This window comes from Canis lupus, chromosome 4 (assembly GCF_011100685.1).
Source record: "Canis lupus familiaris isolate Mischka breed German Shepherd chromosome 4, alternate assembly UU_Cfam_GSD_1.0, whole genome shotgun sequence".
NCBI lineage: Eukaryota > Metazoa > Chordata > Mammalia > Carnivora > Canidae > Canis > Canis lupus.
The window spans coordinates 4,728,221-4,750,058 of NC_049225.1; the positions used below are offsets into that span (position 1 = coordinate 4,728,221).

At 40.1% G+C, this 21,838-nt stretch overlaps 1 protein-coding gene across 7 annotated transcripts in view; it reads left to right on the forward strand.

Annotated features, from left to right (window-relative positions):
• GNG4 (G protein subunit gamma 4) overlaps positions 1-21,838 on the forward strand; it is an 80,885-nt gene that overhangs the window by 47,256 nt on the left and 11,791 nt on the right. For all 7 annotated transcript variants that reach the window (XM_038533847.1, XM_038533849.1, XM_038533846.1 and 4 more), the window contains one exon: positions 425-533. In XM_038533847.1, the coding sequence (XP_038389775.1) occupies positions 435-533 (99 nt within the window). In that variant the 5' untranslated portion in view covers positions 425-434. The remainder of the gene's footprint in view (positions 1-424; positions 534-21,838) is intronic.

Here is a 21,838-nt window from a genome sequence, read left to right on the forward strand (position 1 = left end):
TCCTGGTTTGGGGATTGAGTGCCCCATCGGGCTCCCTGTAAGGAGCCTGCTTCTCCCTCTGCCTATGTCTCTGCCTCTCTCTGTGTCTCTCATGAATAAATAAATAAAATCTTTAAAAAAAGTACTACACAGAAGTCAAGGTGTTACCTATGGTCACAGGGGTAGCAAAGTACCACTGGGGCCATCAGGTGTCTTCCACTCCCTCTACCTACAGCTGAGAAAGTCTTGCTAAATGTAAATCTGAGGTCACGCTTCCCTCACTCTAGTGAAACATTTCTTTCTCTGGTCCCAGGAGGGCTCACATACAAATGCTCCCTGGTTCAGACAGAGAAGCTGTAGGGGGCATGAGAGGGGATCAAGGTAAGCCAGAGTCCTCCTCACCTTGGAAGCAGCACTTCCAGTTCTTCACCTTTGCTTATTTCAGGGGCAGCAGAATGAAAGAAGTCATGTCCAACAACAGCACCACTAGCATCTCCCAAGCCAGGAAGGCTGTAGAGCAGCTGAAGATGGAAGCCTGTATGGACAGGGTGAAGGTAAGCATGCACGAGTCAGCCTTACCCTCTGACCAAAACCCAGCTCACAACACTCCTCCTGTTTCCTTCTGAGAGTTAACACGTCACCCAGCAGAGCTGCCAGCCAACCTTGGCAGCTGTAACATTTACAAATGAGGGTTTGCATCCAAATTCCAAGTGTGCTCAAGGATTCAAATGATGCAAAATACACAGTGTGCATGAATTCCGTAAGGAGTTGCCAAAAATAGACTCATATTCATCCCAGCTCTATTTAGCTCTGTTGTCATGCCAATAAGCAAGAGGGTTTAACAGCGAGATCAATCATAGTTTTTCTTCCCAATCCAGTGACGTCGAGGTTAGGCAATGTTGGGTATTTTGACAGGGATGCTGTTGGGAGTGGAGCATTGAACCGTGCACTGTGTTTGTCAAATGTTCCTATGGGAAAAGTGAAGAAAGGTGCCAGTCATTTCCCACCATGTTCTTTCACTGATGAGTGTAGATCTCTTCATGCTGGGAAGGCTGAGGCAAGATGAAATCACCTAGTCTCCAGATGCCACTTACGAGCAGGCAGGGGGCCAGGCAAAACATGTGGCCCTGAAATGCCATTTAGGCTCATCAGCTGTGATAGAGTTGGAACCCCATCAGGAGCCTAACAGCAGGAGTCTCAAGGCCAATGGGCCTTGGGCACACAACACCAGGGGTCTCACCCAAGCATCTGGGATTCAAAAAAGACAGATTGCATGGGGGCAGTGGGTGCCTCCTAAAGCCTCCTGCTGGCAGAGCAAACAGGCCTTCACGGGCTTCCCATCGCTGAGACCTGCCTTCATGCAGAAGTTATGGCCAGAGAGTACCAGCTCCTGCCTCTGTCAGGACAGTCATTCCCTCCCCTGAGGCTTTGGAGTTTCTAGCTATCCAAGGTGACAGTAAGCATGCACAGTGACATAATGATATATGAAGCAAGGAGGGGATGCAGTGTGATACACATTGGCATGAGTATGCCACTTATACTCAGGATCTCCATCTTGCCTGTATTGATACCAGCTATATATTAGACATCACTCCTTGATCTCTAGGTGAGAGGAAAGAGCAAGGAACCAAACAATTCTAAAGGAGGGAGAGCCCCAATAGTACAGAAATGAATCTAAGAATGAGATACACAGGACAAGCATTTGCTGAGAGGATGAGGATGGTGGGGAGACTCTTTTTTTTTTAAGATTTTATTTTATTTTTTAAGTGAAAGAGAGAGAGAGAGTGAGCAGGGAAGGAGCAGAGGGAGAGAGAGGGGGAGATCATCTCCAGCAGATCCACACTGAGCGCAGAGCCCAATGCAGGGCTCAGGCCTAAGATCCTGAGATCATGACCTGAGCCAAAACCAAGAGTTAGTTGCTCAACTGACTGAGCCACCCAGGTGCCCCTAGAGACTTGCCCTTTTGATAAAGATGCCTACAAACCTGCTCTGCCCTAGCCGTGGTGCTGGGATACAAACACACAGGGCTGCCCCCTTATATTGCTCAGAGGCCTTGTGGAGGTAGGAGCTGGTAGTTAGTTCTGAAGTGATATGGGAGGGGAAGAGGGGGCCAGTGCAAGCTAAGCAGGGCTCATTTCCAGCAACTGGACTTGACAGAAGAGCTGCAGGTTGTGCTGCAAAAGCCACTTTGGACAGCTTGAGGGTGCCAGGTACATAGGTACGGAGCATCCAGATGATGAAGTGTGGAGCCGGGGACATGAGAGAACTGACCTGCTAGCAAGAGATGAAGTTGTCAGAGGCCAGCAGGCAGCCAAAGCTGCAGAAACAGGTGTAGGGAGGAGGAGAGTGCAGAGATGGGATCAGAGAGGCAGACACACCAAAAAAACAGGTGCAGAACTCAAAAAAGTCCGTGTGGGAGACACCAGGGAGAAAGAAGTTAGAGCCCAACTATCAAGCTCCATGTCCAGAGACTAGGAAAAAAGTGGGCACCGGTTTTGGCAGTGGGACAGCTGCCATGCCCAGGAGTCTAACTTTGGCAAGGACATTAAATTCTGTAATTATAGATTCTCATCTGTGACAGTCACCACCACCCCTCAGCCCTGATAGTCACCAGATGTCCCCACAATGAAGGGCTCTTCAAGAGTCCCTGAAGACCCATGCACAGTCTCTAAAAGAACAAGGAGAAGTCATAAGCCAACTCAAAGTCAGGTTTGTTAGATGGTATTCAGAAGGGTAGGTCATCCTGTTCCTACGGTGACCAGGTGATGGAATCCCAGGAGAGTGCTTCCTGCAGTAATCTTCAGACTGTCACAATTGCAGGGAGGAGGCTACTGACAGCCACATCAGGTTGGTTCAGAGTGGGCAGAGTTTTGTTATTGAAAAGATGATCCAGGGCTTCCTATGGAAAGAAGTGGCCCCGAGGGACATATCTCTGCTGTAGCTGCACCATCACATGTGAGTTTTTTTCTGTCACTCACAAAACCTTGAACATGTATTTTTTTAAAAAAGTAATAAGATGCACATAACATGCAATTTGCCATTTTAACCATTTTTAAGTATATAGCAGCATGAAGGTCATTCACAGTATCATGCAATCGTCACCACCATCCTTCTCCAGAACTTTTCATGATCTCTGACAGAAACTCTACCCCTCATTCCCCCCTTCCCCAGCCACTCACAACCTCTAGTCTACTTTCTGTTGCTATGGATTTGACTATTCTGGGAACCTTATGCATATAAGAGAATGTGTGTGTGGCTTATTTCACATGGCGTACATCCTCAAGGTTTGTCCATGTTGTAGCATGTGTCAGAACTTCCTGCCTTTTTATGGTTGAAGAATATTCCATTGCATGTACCGCATCTTATTTATCGATTCACCTGTTGACAGTGTGCATCATCTTGAGATACCTCCGCCTTTTGGCTACTGTGAACAGTCTTGCTCTGAAATATGGGTGTGCAAGTACTTAGAGTTCCTGATCTCAGTTCTCTTGGGTACATACCCAGAAGTGGGATTGCTGGATCATGCAGTAATTCTAGCTCAGCTTTTGAGGAACCACCACACTGGTTTCCATAGGGGCCATGCCATTTTACATATCCCCCAGCAATGCATAAAGTTTCAATATTCTCCACATCCTCGCCAATACTTACTTTTTATAATAGCCATCCTAATGGGTAAAGCTTCCATGTGGTTGTAAGCCTAGACACCTCTTGCTTCAGGGCACAGCAGGGCTTTGGGGAAAAAAATCTACTTGATGCAATTCTTGGCAAAATGAAGTGCGGTATCAATTAGCTAGACACTAAAACACAGATCTGGAGAGAAAGAGAAGCCATCAAGGATGCTCCAAACTAGGGGGGGTGGAAGGGGAGGTGGGTGGGTGGTGGGTGTGAATGGGTGACGGGCACTGAGGTGGGCACTTGACGGGATGAGCACTGGGTGTTATTCTATATGTTGGCAAATTGAACACCAATAAAAAAATAAATTTATAAAAAAAACCCAAAAAACAAATTGACCTTAATAAGGCCTTGAGGAGGAAGGAAAGAGGAAGACAGTCACCAGGGAGAAGAAGTGGTCTTTCTAGAATGGGTGGGAGTTCACTGCAGGAGAGGAGGAGGGAAAAGAGGAGCCTGGATGGTAAGTGACAGAAGGAAGCCACATGCAAGGAGTCAAGGAGCAGTTCATAGAATTCACTGAATTCATAGAAAAAGTGGTGGGAATGCCAGGTGCACGTGTTAGAAGAAAGGACAGGCTACTGCGGAGTAGGGGAGGGGTGGAGGGGTGGGATGAGTGCCCCATGCCTCTCGCTGGGCCCTGGACAGAGGGAGGAGTACACTGCAGGGGGAATATCAGGAGGCTCTGTGGAGGAAATAATTGCAATTACGAGTCCCACGGAAGCTGCTCCCGGGTGGAAGCACAGCCGTGGGGGGCCTGGGGGACAGCACGGGCTAGGACAGGTGTTGGGAACGCAACCAGAAAGGACCATGGCTGGCAAGGTTTGGAAGTGAATCTACTGTAGAAGGAGGGAAGGGAAGGATGACGCTTCCAGTTCATGATAGTAAACAGGATGTCTGTTAAGGGAGAGAGAAGAGGAAAAAAGTAACCGCATTAGGTGGTTGTTTGCGTTGCAAAGGTAAGAAAAAGCATAGAACTGAACTCAGAGAAGTCTGGGCAGTTTATGGAGGGAAAATGTAGCCAAAATATCCACTGTCGTCTTAAAGTCCTGTTTGTCCCCCCAAAATATTATCTGCACAAAAGCACCAGGGCCAACGTCTGCTTCATCCCAGACTTCTCGGGGAACATGGGCTGGGGCTTTATACACAGCCCATGGCCAGACCTCAGGCCCACACGCACTTGGGTTCCGAGCCCTCTTCCCACCGCCTCAGCACCCTCATTACCTGCATTTACTGTTTGTTGAGTACCTCCTCCAACTCACACCTGCTTCCCAGCAACCGTGGGATTATTCTCTGTCTGATCTAGGAGCTCCTCCGGCCATTTCCTAACAAAGATGGGCTCTCTCTTTGGGAACCAGTATCAGCTGCTAAAAAAAAAAAAGAAAAGAAAAAAAGAAAAAAGTAAATATTTGCCACATATCATAAGAACAAAAAAGATTCAACATAAAACCCATATGGCTGGGATGCCTGGGTAGCTCAGGGGTTGAGAGTCTGCCTTTGGCTCAGGTCATGATCCCGGGCGGGGTCCTGGGATCAAGTCCTGCATGGGGCTCCCTGTATGGAGCCTACTTCTCCCTCTGCCTGTGTCTCTGCCTCTCTCTGTCTCTCACATGAATAAATAAATAAAATCTTAAAAAAAAAAAAAAAACCCGTATGGCCTCCCTAAAAGCAAAAAGCCTGGAAAATGATACTCAGGATCCTAAAAAAATAAAATAGCACATACAGATGACTATCATGGAAATAATTTTGGTCCGCAGGAGAAGAATACCCAGAGCCTTATTCTTTTTCTCACCCTCAGAGGCTTAAGCAATATAAAATTCTACTGAGAATTATAATAAGTGATGTTGATCATCAAACAGGGAAAATTTGTCAAACAGTTATGGCAGATATGAGCTGAACCAAGCATAAGAGGTTTAAGTGGAGAAAATGGTCTCTGGAGCCAGCTTGTCCAGCCCAGGAGAGAGAGCTACTGTGGAGAAGTTGTGGTCCCGTGGGGAAGGTACAGAGATCCTAAGCAGACCAGGTCCCAGGCTCCCAGAAGGCTCATGGAAGCTGCTGAGGGCGCTTTGATTCTCCTGCCACTGGGCACCGCTGAGGGCGCTTTGATTCTCCTGCCCTGCAGGAAAAGAAGTTGCTGACATTGGGCTGGTGACTTGGTAGGCTCTGGAGGTGGACCACACCCTTAAGCAAACCTAACTCAGCTGGGACCAGGAAACAGCTGACAGAGTTGCCAGCCGACAATGCCCATTCTCTTTCTATTTGCTCTAAGGCCTGTAGCAGATGACTTAAACAGCTGTGGATGTGCTAACAATCCCTAATAGGGCTGCCATTCAGCTGAGACTAATTTTGTCAACACAGCCTTGATATGCTGATTGCTGACAGATAGATCAACATGTTTTATATCAACTTGCGTCCCATAGACTGCTAAAAAATGAGAGCAGAAAGAATAATGTTAGTTGATGAAAGCTCTAAAAGCTAAAGCCTAAAAGACAGCCGCAGAAGAGACTAGTCTGGGAAGTTATTGACAGAAAAAAAAAGATTATATCATGACAAGTAATGACAATCGTTCACAGTCTTCTCCATAACAGTTAAAATTTGAGAGAAAACAATTTGAAAAGGGAAATAGAATTGCCTTAGGAAAAAAAAAAGACATTATTCCCAATTACTCTTGGACATTGAGGTTTTGTAATTTGGTGTTTAAGAGAAAAGAGAATCCATGATCATGGGCTCCTGGGTGGCTCAGTCGGTTGAGCGTCCAATTTTAATTTTGTCTCAGGTCATGATCTCATGGCCATGGGGTCGAGCCCTATGTTGGGCTCTGCACTCAGCACAGAGTCTGCTTGTCCCTCTCGCTCTGTTCCTCCTCCATCCTCAAATAAATAAAATCTTTTAATAAATTAATAATAAAAAAGTTAATACATGATAAAAATATTGTATAGGCAATGCAAAAACACAAGAATTGAGTTTGCAAGCATAGCAGATATATTTTACATACACTCTGCTTACTCTATTTAGAATTTTTTTCAAACCATAAAGATATGAGAGTAAGTTGGATATATCTCTAAGCATCTACTGTGTGTAAGGCTCCTCAGAGAGAGAGAGAGAGAACATCCAGAGGCTTCAGGTGATACTGAGAAAATAGGTCTCCTATTCTGAGGGCTTTAATTCCTATTTTAGGGATCCCTGAGTGTCTCAGCAGTTGAGCCTCTGCCTTTGGCCCAGGGCATGATCCCGGAGTCCCAGAATCGAGTCTCACATCGGGCTTCCTGCATGGAGCCTACTTCTCCCTCCGCCTATGTCTCTTTCTCTTTGTGTCTTTCATGAATAAGTTTTAAAAATCTTAAATAAATAAATAAACAAATAAATAAATAAATAAATAAATAAAGCTATTTCTCTGTTCATAAAAATGGTACTCATTTACTTTAGAGAATTTTGGAAAATAAAAATATGAGGAAGAAAATTTAAAGAATTTATAACCACTACATTTTCATGTTTTTTCCATCTAGCTATTTGCTTATTTTTCTTCTTATAAAATTGGAGTGATTATATTTTGCAACCTGGCTTATACCACCAAATAGTATATTATGATGACATATCCAGGTCAGTAAATACTCTCCTGAAATGTCATTTTACTACTTCTTTACCCCATCACCTTATGTACAATTTATTTAACTAGTCTTCTATCCTTGGACATTTCCCTTATTTCCAATTTTGCAGTATTTTTAAAAAGCATTGCAGCAGGGGCATCTGAGTGGCTCAATCAGTTGAGCATCTGACTCTTGATTTGGGTTCAGTTCATGATCTCAGGGTCGTGAGATCAAGCCCCATGTCAGGCTCTGCACTCAGCATGAGTCTGCTTGGGAGTCTTTCTTCCCCTCTCTCTCTCTCTCACAGCCCCTCCCCCTGCTTTCTTTCTCCCTCTCTCTCTCAAATAAATAAATAAATCTGTAAAAAAAAAAATGCATCTTTCCAAATTAATGTTTTTGTTTTCTTTGGGTAAATACTCAGTAGTAGAATTACTGGATCATATGGTAATTGAACTTTTAATTTTTTGAGGAACCTCCATACTGTTTTCCACAGTGGCTATACCAGTTTGCATCCCTACCAACAGTGCACGAGGGTTCCTTTTTCTTCACATCCTCACCAACACTTGTTTCTTGTCTTTCTAATTCTAGCCATTCTCACAGGTGTGAGGTGATGTCTCATTGTAGTTTTGATTTGCATTTCCCTAGATGCAAATGATGAGTGATGTTGAGCATCTTTTCACATGTCTGTTAGCTATCTGGATGCTTCTTTGGGAAAATTGTCTATGTAGGTTCTCTGCCCTTTTTTTAAAAAAGATTTTTAAATTTATTCATGAGACACACATCGAAAGAAAGAGAGAGAGAGGCAGAGACACAGGCAGAGGGAGAAGCAGGCTCCATGCAGGGAGCCTGATGTGGGACTCGATCCCAGGACTCTAGGATCACACCCTGGGCTAAAGGCAGCGCTAAACCGCTGAGCCACCAGGGTTGGCCCTCTCTATCCTTTTTTTAATTGGAGTGTTTGGGGGTTTTTGGTGTTGAGTTGCGTAAGTTCTTTATATATTTGGATACTAACCCCTTATCATTTCCAAATATCTTCTTCTACTCCATAGGTTGCCTTTTAGTTTTATTGATTACAAGGCTTTATTTTAGTGTCATCCCAACAGTTTATTTTTGTTTTTTGTTTCCCTTGCCTCAGGAGACATCTAGGACAATGTTTCTATGCTGATGCCAAGGAAATTACTGCCTATGTTTTCTTCTAGGAATTTAATGGTTTTGGGTCTTCTTACAGTTAGGCCTTTAATCCATTTTGAGTTTATTTTGCGTATGGTGTAAGAAAGTCCAGTTTCATTCTCTTCCATGTAGCTGTCCAGTTTTCCCAGTACTGTTTGTTGAAAAGACTGTCTTTTCTCCATTGTGTATTCTTGCCTCCTTTGTCATAGATTAGTTAATGACATAAGTGTAGGTTTATTTTGGGGCTCTCTATTCTGTCCCATTGATCTCTGTGTCTGCTTTTGTGCCAACACCATACTGTTTTGACTGCTACAGCTTTGTAGTATGTCTTGAAATCTAAGATTGTGATACTTCCAGTTTTGTTCTTCTTTCTCAAGATTGCTTTGGCTATTCAGAGTCTTTTGTGGTTCCGTACAAATTTTATGGACCTTTGTAAACATCCTGCCAAAAAAATCAAGAACCAGACTATAGCATATAGAAGAGCAATAAAGTATTCATTTAGGAAAAAGTCTTCTTCCAGAACACCAAAGAAAACTTTAGGTAACTGCTTTATAGTCTCAAGAAATGTAAAGAAAACATAGAATCTATGAAACACTAGCTCAAAGAGGAGATAAAATAATGAGTTGGAAAAGGAGGTGGAAAACTAAGGAAAGAAATTTAGGGGGGATGGGGAACAGCATTAGAAGAAGCAAAGAATGTAACACATGCTGTAGAAAACCAAATTAATGACGTGAGGCACAGGCTTCAGAAACTCATACATAATGCAAAAGAAAAGATGAACAGTCAGATCAAAGCAGTTAGAGGGTGATAGAAATAAAGACTGGCAGCAACATTCCAACATTTGGATGCTGATGTTCCAGGCAGGGAGGACGAATGGAATAGAAAATACTCTTAAGGGGGAGAATATAAAAAGTTTTCATTAAATAAAGGAAGACTTGAATCTGCAGATCCAAACAGCTCATCATGTTCCAGGAAGGAGTATCATAGAAAATAATAAACCCCGAGACAAATACACCTGCTGAAGTTCCTTAATCTCCAAAGTAAACAAAAAGCCTCTGAAGTATACAGGCAGAAGAAAGGACCATTTAGGATAAGTACATCTAACAATATGAGTTAAGTGCTTGAATCCTCACCTTAGCCCTAAGATATTGGTGTTGTTCATTCCCCAGTTCACAGATAAGAAAACCTAGGCCTACAATTCTGTGATGAGGTAGGGATACCAACCCAGAACCTCAAGTCTTATCATTAAACCAAAGTGCCCTACCTACACAGGGCAGAAGTATCAGTCTGGACAACATTGCACTGCAGTTCAGAAGAGGCCAGCCTAAGATTACATGAAAATTCTAAAATTCTGCAGAGGATTCTCTAATTAGCCAAGTGGTCATTTATGGGCTAGAAATGATATTCTCAGTTACGCAGAAAATTAAATATAATACAAAATGTGGGCTTCTTTAGCAAAATTATTTCATTGTATACAATTGGATTTCAGTAAAGGAGATACAGATGTCCAGAATTTGTATTATACACATGATAGTGTACATGAAGACTGAAGACATTTCCAGGGGAAATTCTCACTGGGTTGGCAATTTCTTCCAACCAGGGGTGAGTGTCTAGCCCTTGCAACCCACACACTACTTGGGTCATAACAACCACTGGTCACACTGAAGGATGGATGGACCTGATCTATTTAGAACATCCCAGTCATCATCTGTTTCATTGCAGAGCCCAAATCAATATCAGAAACAGAGTCGTGTGAGACAGTCCATGCATCATGGCCCTGTTCCCACTGAAGGGGCACAGGAACCCGCAGCTGCATACACTGGCTCATACATCACAAATAAGCAACACCTGCAGGAGCACCTTTTCTAATCAGGGCTATGAAACAGAGACCCTGCTTTTCGGTGGATGTCCAGAGTCTTGCCTTGGGAGGTCTCTAACTTTGTATTGAGTTGCTAGGGCCACTTCAGTGTTATCTGCCCCACAGATATTCTGGGTAAGGATCCTTCAGCCAAAAGCTCAGAATCATGGTGGAGCTGGACCTGCGGGTGAGCCTTCTGAACAGCTTGCACAGGCCTAGTGAAGTACTTATCAGATTATCAGGGCCCCATGTTTGGTGAGGCAGTAGCTGTGGTCCACTTGGCTTCAGTATCCATTTTGGCTGCACTGGTCACTGCTACTGGTACCCCAAACCTCTGGATATTCTTGATTTATTTCTCTAACTTACTGAAGCCTTTTTCCACCAGCTTTATATTCTCCTCCATATAAGCTTTTGGTGGAGTTCATCCAACTGTTTCTTTAGGGCTCCTTCTTGCATTCTAAGGGTCCAGGCAGGAGCAACAAGCTCTACCAAAGGAGAGAGGGGAATAGAATATCAGCATTTGGTGTTAAAAACCTTTTTCATTCCCTACCATCCATCAAGATAGCTGCTGTCAGAACAAAACAAAACAGAAAATAACAAGTGTCAATGAAGATGTAAAGAAATTGGAAATTTTGTGTACTGGTGTCGGGAATGTAAAGTGATACAGTCATTATAGAAAACTATAGTATATCAGTTCCTCAAAAAATTAAAAATACTGTATGATCCAGCAACTCTACTTCTGAGTATATATCCCAAAAAACTGAAATTGATTTGTCCATCCAGCTCATAGCATTATTTGGAGAAGCCAACAGGTTGCTTCTACCTGTGTGCATTGGCAGATGAATGGATAAACAAACTGTGGTACTAAGGAGGGCCCTTGATGGGATGAGCACTGGGTGTTATGCTAGACATTGGAAAATTGAATTTAAATAAAAAATTAAATTTTAAAAAGATGAAAAAAAGAACAAAACTGGTATATCCATACAACAGAATATTACTCAGCCTTAAAAAGGAAAGACATTCTGACATAGGTCACAACATGGATGAACCTTGAGGGCATTATGTTAAGTGAATTAATCTAGTCACAAAAGAACAAATACTGTATGATTCCACTTATATGAGGTCCCTAGAAGAGTCAAATTCATAGGAACAGGAAGGGGAGTGGTGGTTGTCAGGGGCTGGGGGGAAAGGCAGTGGGGAGTTGTTTAATGGTACAGAGTTTCTGTTTATCAAGATGAAAAAGTTCTGGAGGTTGATTGTACAACAATGTGAATATACTTAATGCTGAACTATACACTTAAAAATGGTGAAGGTGGTAAATTTTTTGTTATGGGTATTTTACCATAATTAAAAATTTTTAAAGAAATTTTTTCAATGAAAAGTTTGTTTCCAATCCACCTTCAATCACCGTATAACCATCAGAGCCAACAAGCTTTAGTACAGTTGAGTCTGCTGTGCCAGAGGAGTTCATCTCCATCAAGAATGAATACTGATGTGCCCTCTAATGTCTGCATAAAGTTAGGCTTGATGCATTCTTCATAAGCATTGTCAAAGCCCCACTCACCTCTAGATCTTCAACACTATGAGGATCCCCTTTCTTACTAATAGTGCCATTTTGCCCAGTCTCTCTTTCCCATCTTTTAGAGTACTAGTGAGAGCCAAGCATTTTACTCACCACAGAGAGTCTCTCTGAGCAATCACTCCAAAAGTCATCTGCCTTAGGCATCTGGATTCCAAAGTCTTTACCAGGTTACTAAATCAATTCAGTCTTGGAATTCTGCTGGATTCTTTATCTGTTAATGTGATAGGGTTAGTCTTCTCAATTTTTACTCTTTATAATCTTCAGATTTGAGCATCAGACATTTTTACTCCATCAGGTGCCAAATAGTTAAAGAGATCTCTGCCCATCTATGTCAGTTCATGGAATGTATAAACATCAACAATAGGAGCAAAAGAATATTAGGTGTCTTGAAGAGTCAGTGTCACCAGTGAGGCAGAGGGTGGCTTCTTCCACAGGAATGACCTGAGAGTCTATTTCCTTCAATACTACCTTTTATTCCAAAAGGTAGACTCTAACATGGGTTGAATATAAGCCAGCATAATCTGATGAAGAAGTTAGCCCAGCCCACTGTGGTGTTCTTTTCTCTACTCCCAACCTTTGGGGTTATTCTAGTCATTGTTGCATATTTTCTTTTTAGATTGGTACTTTGGGCATTCCAGTGTTTAACAGAAGCTTAATATTAGTTTGATCATACCATTCTGCCTTGGAAAGAAAACCATCTTCTCAAGCTCAGATTACCAATGGGCTTTGGTTTGTAAGATTGTATTATATTAAGATCACTTGAGACAGGTGTTGAGACTAAGCTGCTTCAACTGAATAGTCCACTTTCCTGGCCCAAATTTCTCCAGAGCTACTATGCTGTGTATTAACTTGCAACTGTCACAGGCTCCACTCTAATGGTAATGGGACCCACTCTCTTCCCTGTATTGTGAGCCACATTGCTCACAACTTTTCTACCAATCAACTTTGACGCAATTGATTTCAGGTCTCCAACTATTTGCCTCGGGTTTAATTCACTCACTTTCACTTTCTCAGATCAGTCATTTGTAACCACTGGTTATAATATGTCAGGATCTAAATGAGAAAAACTACAAAACTTTATGAAAGAGATAAAAAATCTAAATAAATAAAGATATTACATGTTCATTGATAGGAGGACTCAGAATTGTTAGATTTTGTCAGGTTTTCCCAGCTTGATCTATAGATTCAAGACAATACTAATAAAAATCCCAGCAAGTTAGCTTATTGATACTGACAAACAGATTCTGACATTTATGTGGAGAAGAGGAATAAAGAAAAAAATGGAATATAGAGAGGTCAGAAATAGACCCACATAAGTATAGTTGACTGACCTTTGACAAAAAAGCAAAGGCAATACAGTGAAGACAAGCTAGTCTCTTCAACAAATGCTGCTGGAACAACTAGATGACCACACGCAAAACAATAAATATAGACACAGACCTTACACCTTTCACAAAAATGAGATCTAAATCAATCATGTGAAAAGCAAAACTAGAAAACATCTAGAGAATAACACAAGAGAAAATCTAGGGGGCCTTGGATCTGGCAATTCGTTTTTAGTTCTAACACCAAAAGCACAATCCACAAAAGAAAAATTGATTGCCTGGACTTCATTAAAATGAAGAACTTCTCCGTCAAAGACACCATTAAGTGGATGAAAAGACAAGCCATGGGCTGGGAGAAAACCTTTGCAAAACACATATCTGTTAAAGGATTAGTATCCAAAATATACAAAGAACTCTTAAAACTCAACAGTGAGAAAACAAACCACCCCATTAAAAAATAGACCAAGAATCTGAACAGACATCTCACCGAAGAAGATATACAGATGGCAAAGAAGCATATGAAAAGATGCTCCACATCATATGCCACTAGAAAATTACAAATTAAAATAGTAATGAAATATCACTGCACAAATATTAGAATGATTAAAATCTAAAATGCTGACAAGGATTGGAGGGATAGTGGGAACTCTCATTTATTGCTGGTGGGAATACAAAAGTAGTACAGGCACTTTGGGAGGCAGATTATTATAAAGCTAAATATGGTCTTACCATACGATCCAATTATATCAAAAATATACAAAGCAAAGTTTGACAAAATGTCAAGATGGACAAATTGTTGGGTTTTTTTTTTTTTAGTTTTTATTTATTTATGATAGTCACAGAGAGAGAGAGAGAGAGAGAGAGGCAGAGACATAGGCAGAGGGAGAAGCAGACTCCATGCACCAGGAGCCCGACGTGGGATTCGATCCCGGGTCTCCAGGATCGCGCCCTGGGCCAAAGGCAGGCGCTAAACCTCTGCGCCACCCAGGGATCCCAAGATGGACAAATTGTTTAAGAGGATAACATGTCTTTCCTACTTTTTGGTAGATCAACCAGACAAAAGAGAGGTAAGCATATATATTAATAATAAAATTAATTAGGTTGATCTGATTGATAGATTATAGGACATATATCTTTTTCCAGAAAATATTAAAAACACTGTTCTATAAGTACCAATCATGGAACGCTTTAATACATCCTAGGGGCACCTGGGGGGCTCAGTGGTTGAGTTTCTACCTTTGGCTCAGGTCATGATCCTGGGGTTCCGGGATTGAGTCCCACGTTGTGCTCTTTGCCTGCTTCTCCCTCTACCTATGTCTCTGCCTCTTTCTCTTTCTGTGTCTCTCATGAATAAATAAATAAAATCTTTTAAAAAAAATACATTCCAAAAAGTAGATGATTCATACCACATTCTTTGACTGTAGTTCAATAAAATGGTGGCAGTAATATAAATAAATGTCACCCTCAGTATCCTTTTTAACTATCTCTTAAACAATGAAATTGATTTTGAGAATGCCATATGTAAATGTATAAGACATTTTTAACAAACACTCAAACATAAAAGGGCATAAACGACTTAAAAGAAGGAAGGTTAAAACAATTGGATAATGGAAAGTGATACCTTCTTGAATAGGCAGAGTCAATATTGGTAAAAATGTCTATTCTTGGTAAATTAATTCAATACAAGTCTAATCAAAATTCTATTTCTGTTTTTGGAGAGAGCAAACTTAAAACTATTTTAAAGTTGAAATTGATGAATAAATATGTGAGAGTATCCAGGAATTTTTTTTTAAGTATCTATGTTCAAGGAAGAAGATAGGTAGAATTTTCCTGCCAGGTATGAAAATTTATTATAAAATCAGAGTATTTAAAGATTTATGATTAGTGAAATCAATAGAACAGAATAAGAAGATCCTAAATAGATCCAAATGTACTGGGAATTTGGAATATGATCCAAATGGTATCTCAAATCAGTGGAGAATATATTATTAACAAATGTTGCTGGGAATTGCTAGCACTTTGGAAAATAAATAAAGCTGCATACATCACTAATTTTATACAGATGAACTTCAGGTGAATTGTAGGTATATGTTTGGGGTGCCATAACAGCAAACCACAGACTGGGAGGCTTAGACAGCAGAAATTTATTTTTTCATAGTTCTGGAAGCTGGAAGTCCTAGATCAAGGTGCCAGTAGGGTTGATGTCTGGTGAGGCCTCTCTCCTTGGCTTGCAGACAGCTGCCTTCTCACTGTGTCTTCACATGGCCTTCCTTCTGTGCTCAGGGGAAAAGAAAGCTTTCTGGTGTCTGTTCTTTAAACAGACCCAATTAAACATACCCAATTCCATCCAACTGGGAACCCCATCACCCCCTTTGACCTCATTTAACCTTAATTACCTACCCGAAGGCTCTATCTCCAAATAGTCACATTAGGGTTTATGGCTTGAACATATGAGTTGGGGGTGGGAGGGAGGACACAATTCAGTCCCTAACTTTGATCAAAGATTTAAATATAACAAATAAACCTATGAAAGTACTAGCAAATGTGTTTTTTTTTTTAATAAAAATTCAATTGGTTAACATAGGTATTCTTAGTTTCAGTGGTAGAGGTCAGTGATTTGTCAGTTGCATAGAACACCCAGTGCTCATTACATCACATGCCCTCCTTAATGTCCATCACCCAGTTACCCCATTCCCCACCTAACTCCCCCCAAGTAACCCTCAGTTTGTTTCCTATAATTAAGAGTCTCTTATGGTTTTGTCTCCCTCTCTGATTTCATCTTGTTTTATTTTTCCCTTCCTTCCCCTATGATCCTCTGTTTTGTTTCTTAAATTCCACATATGAGTGAGAATTCCACAATTCCACATAAGGATTGACTCCTTAATTCCACATAATTGTCTTTCTCAGATTGACTTACTTCGCTTAGCATAATACCCTCTAGTTTCATCCACGTTATTGCAAATGGCAAGATTTAATTTTTTTTTGGATGACTGAGTAATAGTCCACTGTGTGTGTGTGTGTGTGTGTGTGTGTGTGAGATATATATATATACACACACACATCTTATTTATCCATTCAATCTGTCAATGGACAGCTGGGCTCCTTCCATAGTTAGGCCATTGTGGGCATTGCTGCTATAAATGTTGAGGTGCAAGGTACCCCTTTGGATCACTACATTTGTATCTTTGGAGTAAATACCTAGTAGTGCAATTGCTGAGATGTAGGGTAACTCTGTTTTCAACTTTTTGAGGAACCTCCATACTGTTTTCGAGTGGCTGCACCAGCTTGCATTCTTAGCAACAGCGTAAGAGGGTTCCTCTTTCTCCACATCCTCACCAACATCTATCATTTCCTGATTTGTTAATTTTAGCCATTCTAAGCAGTGTGAGTTGGTATCTCATTGTGGTTTTATTTTTGTATTTCCCTGATGCCAAATGATGTGGAGCATTTTTTCATGTGTCTATTGGCCATTTATATGTCTTCTTTGGAGAAATGTCTGTTCCATGTCTTCTTCCCATTTCCTGATTGGATTTTTTGTTCTTGGGTGTTGAGTTTGATAAGTTTTGTATAGATTTTGAGTACTAGCCCTTTATCTGATATGTCATTTGCAAATATCTTCTCCCATTTTTCTGGTTGTCTTTTGGTTTTGTTGACTGTTTCCTTTGCTGTGCAGAAGCTTTTTATCTTGATGAAGCCCCAATTATTCATTTTTGCCTTTGTTTCCCTTGCCTTTGGGGACGTATCTGGCAGGAAGTTGCGGCAGCTGAGGTCACAGAGGTTGCTGCCTGTGTTCTCCTCTAGGATTTTGATAGATTCCTGTCTCATTTTTAGGTCTTTCATCCATTTTGAGTCTATTTTTGTATATGGTGTGAGGAAATTTGTCCAGTTTCATTCTTCTGTATGTGGCTGTCCAATTTTCTGAACACTATTTATTGAAGAGACTGTCTTTTTTCTATTGGATAGTCTTTCCTGTTTTGTCAAAGATTAGTTGACCATAGAGTTGAGGGTCCATTTCTGAGTTCGCTATTCTGTTCCATTGATCTATGTGTCTGTTGTTGTGCCAGTGCCAGACTGTCTTGATGATGACAACTTTGTAATACAGCTTGAAGTCTAGAATTGTGATGCCACCAGCTTTGGTTTTTTTTTTTTTTTTTTCAACATTTCTTTGGCTATTCGGGGTCTTTTCTGATTCCATGTCAATTTTAGGATTATTTGTTCCAGCTGTGAAAAAAGTTGATGGTATTTTGATAGGGATTGCCTTAAATGTATAGATTGCTATAGGTAGCATAGACATGTTAACAAATCCACGAGCATAGAACATTTTTCCATTTCTTTGTGTCTTCCTCAATTTCTTTCATGAGTATTCTTTTTTTTTAAAGCTTTAACTCTTGATTTATTTTTAAGATTTTATTTATTTATTCATGAGAGACACAGAGAGAGAGAAAGAGAGGCAGAGACACAGGCAGAGGGAGAAGCATGCTCCATGCAGGGAAACCGATGTGGGACTAGATCCTGGGACTCTGGGATCACGCCCTGAGCCCAAGGCAGGTGCTAAACCACTGAGCCACCCAGGGATCCCCTTTCATGAGTATTCTATAATTTTCTGAGTATAGGTCCTTTGTGTCTTTGGTTAGGTTTATTCCTAGATATCTTATGATTTGGGGTGCAATTGTAAATGGGATTGACTCCTTAACTTCTATTTTTTCTGTCTCAGTAGATAGAAATGCAACTGATTTCTGTGCATGGATTTTATATTCTGCCACTTTGCTGAATTCCTGTATAAATTCTAGCAATTTGGGAGTAGGGTCTTTGGGATTTTGTGTATAGAGTGTCCTGCAACCTGCAAAGAGTGAGAATTTGGCTTCTTCTTTGCCTTTTGTTTCTTTTTGTTATCTGCTTGCTAAGACTGGGACTTCTAGTACTGTGTTGAACAACAGTGATGAAAGTGGACATCCCTGCCGTGTTCCTGACCTTAGGGGAAAAGCTCTCAGTTTTTCCCCATTGAGAATGATATTCACTCTGGGCTTTTTGCATATGGCTTTTGTGATATTGAGGTATGTTCCCTCAATCTCTACACTGTGAAGAGTTTTAATCAATAAAGGGGACTTTGTCAAATGATTTTTCTGCATCTATTGAGAGGATCTTATGGTTCTTGTCCTTTCTTTTATTAATGTGGTGTATCACATTGATTGATTTGCAGATGTTGAACCACACTTGCAACCCAGAAATAAATCCCACTTGATCATGGTGAATTATCCTTTTAATGTACTGTTGGATCCTATTGGCTGGTATTTTGGTGAGAATCTTTTCATCCATGCTCATCAGGGATATCTGTCTATAATTCTCCTTCTTGGTAGGGTCTTTGTCTGGTTTTGGGATAAAACTAATGCTGGCCTCATTGAAAGGGTTTGGAAGTTTTCCTTCCACTTCTATTTTTAAAAAAAGCTTCAGAACAGGTATTAATTCTTCTTTAAGTGTTTGGTAGACTTTCCCTGGAAAGCAATCTGGCCCTACACTCTTGTTTATTGGGAGAGTTTTGATTACTACTTCAATTTCCATGCTGGTTATGGATCTGTTTAGGTTTTCTATTTCTTCCTCTTTTGGTTTTGGAGTTTATACATTTCTAGAAATGCATCCATTCTTCCAGATTGCCTAATTTGTTGGCATATAGTTGCTCATAATATGTTCTTATAATTGTTTGTATTTCTTTGTATTGGTTGTGATTTCTCCTATTTCATTCATGATTTTATTTATTTGGGTCCTTTCTCTTTTCTTTTTGATAAATCTGGGCAGGGGTTTATCGATCTTATTAATTCTTTCAAGGAACCAGCTCCTAGTTTCATTGATCTGTTCTACTGTTCTTTTGGTTTCTATTCCATTGATTTCTGCTCTAATCGTTATGGATTCTTTTTTCCTGCTGGGTTTTGGCTTTATTTCCTGTTGTTTCTCCAGTTCCTTTAGGTGTAAGGTTAGGTTGTATATTTGAAATCTTTCTTGTTTCTTGAGAAAGGCTTGAATTGCTATATGCCTCCCTCTTAGGACCACTGTTGCTACATCCCAAAGGTTATGAACAGTTGTACTTTCATTTTTGTTTGTTTCCATGAATTTTTAAAATTCTTCTTTAATTTCCTGGATGACCCATTCATTCTTTAGTAGGATGCTCTTTAGCCTCCATGTATTTGAGTTCTTTCTAAATTTCCTCTTGTGATTGAGTTTAAGTTTCACAGCACTGTGGTCTGAAAATATTCAGGGAATGATCCCAGTCTTTTGGTACTAGTTGAGACCTGATCTGTGACCCAGTATGTGACCTATTCTGGAGAGTATTCCATGTACACATGAGAAGAATGTGTATTCTGTTGCTTTAAGATTAAATGCTCTGAAAAAAAAAAAAAAAAAAAAAAAAAAAAAAAAAAAAAAAAAAAAAAAAAAAAAAAAAAGATTAAATGCTCTGAATATATCTGTGAAGTCCATCTGGTCCAGTATGTCATTCAAAGCCCTTGGTTCCTCGTTGTTCCTCTGCTTAGATGAGCAGACCATTGCAGTGAGTGGGGTGTTAAAGTCCCCTACGATTATTGTAGTATTATCAGTGTGTTCCTTTAATTTTATTATTAATTGGTTTCTATAATTGTCTGCTCCCATGTCAGGGACATGTTAGATCTTGTTGGATAGACACTGTAATTATGATATAGTCTCCTTCCTCATCTCTTATTACAGTCTTAGGTTTAAAATCTAATTTGACTAATATAAGGATTGTCACCCCAGCTTTCCTTTGATGTCCATTAGCATGATATATGGTTTTCCACCCCTTTACTTTCAATCTGGAGGTGTCTTTGGTTCTAAAATAAGTCTCTTGCAGATAGCATATCAATGGGTCTTGCTTTTTTTTATCCAGTCTGATACCTGTCTCTTTTGATTGGGGCATTTAGCCCATTTACATTTAGAGTAACTATTGAAAGATACTAATTTAGTGTCATTATAAGGGTAAAGTCACTGTTTCTGTGTTTTGTTTCTGTTCCTTTCTGGTCTATGTTACTTTTTGGCTCTCTCTTCATGTAAAGGATCCCTTTTAATATTTCTTTCAGGGATGATTTAATGATCATAAATTCTTTTAGTTTCTGTTTTTCCTGGAAGCTTTTTATCTCTCTTCTATTTTGAATGTCATCCTAGCTGGATAAAGTAGTCTTGGCTGCATATTTTTCTCATTTAGCCTCTTGAATATATCATGGCAATCCTTTCTGGCCTGCCAGGTCTCTGTGGACAGGCCTGCTGCCAGTCTAATGTTTTTATCCTTGTAGGTTATGAGCCTCTTGTCCCAAGCTGCTTTCAGTATTTTCTCTTTGTCTCTGAGACTTGCAAGTTTCACTATTACATGTTGGGGTGTTGGCCTATTTTTACTGATTTTGAAGGGGGAGTTCTCTGTGCCTCCTAGACTTGGATGCCTGTTTCCTCCCCCAGATTAGGGAAGTTCTCTGCTATAATGTGCTCCAATATACCTTCTGCCCCTCTCCTCTTTTTCTGGGATCCCAATTATTCTAACACTGTTTTGCTTTATGGTATCACTTATTTCTCAAATGAGGAGAAAATATTTTCATAAATATTTGGAAAGGCCAAATATACCACAAAACCCACTATTCATAAAGTAAAAGTTTTGACTGCATTTTAAAAAATTTGATATGGTAAACATTTCCAATCAACAAAATAAGAAAAACATTGGCATTTGTGTAACAAAGGTTAAATCTCTAAACCTTTCTGAAATTTCTCTGAAAAGTCAATAAGAAAATAAAAGATCCTCCTTTTTTAATTGTGCAAATGAATAGGCAGTTTAAAATGGAAAAATATAAATGGTCAAATATATGAAGAGACATTTTTTTTTGAAGAGACATTTACCTCCATTAATAATACAAGAGTTATGCTCAAAACAACATTGAGGTCTGCTTTAAAAAAACAAGACCCATTCAGTTTTTGTGTTTGTTTTGGTATAGTCGATATACAATGTGACATTAGTTTCAGCTGTACAACACAGTGATTCAACTTCTCTATATGTAATGTTATGCTTGCCACAAGTGTAGCTCCCATCTGTCACCGTATAACACTATTACAATACCATTAACTATGTTCCCTATGCTGTGCCTTTATTCCCTTGACTTACTCATTCCACAACTAGAAGCCTGTATCTCCCATGTCCCTTCACCTATTTTGCCTAGTCCTCTCTTGTAGTCATCAGTTTGTTCTTTTTGATTCTGCTGCTTTTTGTTTATTTAGATTCCACATATGAATGAAATCATGTGGTGTTTGTCTTTTTCAGTCTGACTTATTTCATTTAGCATGATAACTTCTAGGTCCATCCAGTGACATGTCTCAAATGACATGATCTCATCCTTTTATTTGGCTGAGTAATATATATATATATATGTATATGTATTATAGGGACACTCAGGTTGCTTCCATATCTTGGCTACTGTAAGACTGTTGATGTTTTTAATCTTTCATGAAATCCAGTATCATCCATGGCCAGAGGTTTTTGATGGTTGGAATGGACACTGAAACAGTCTTTCAGAATGATAGTTTAGAATATTTTTCAAAATGTTTATTGTTCATATTCTTGACACTAGTATTCTCACTTCTAGGAATTTACCCAGAGACAATCTCACAAATAATGAAGGGAAGT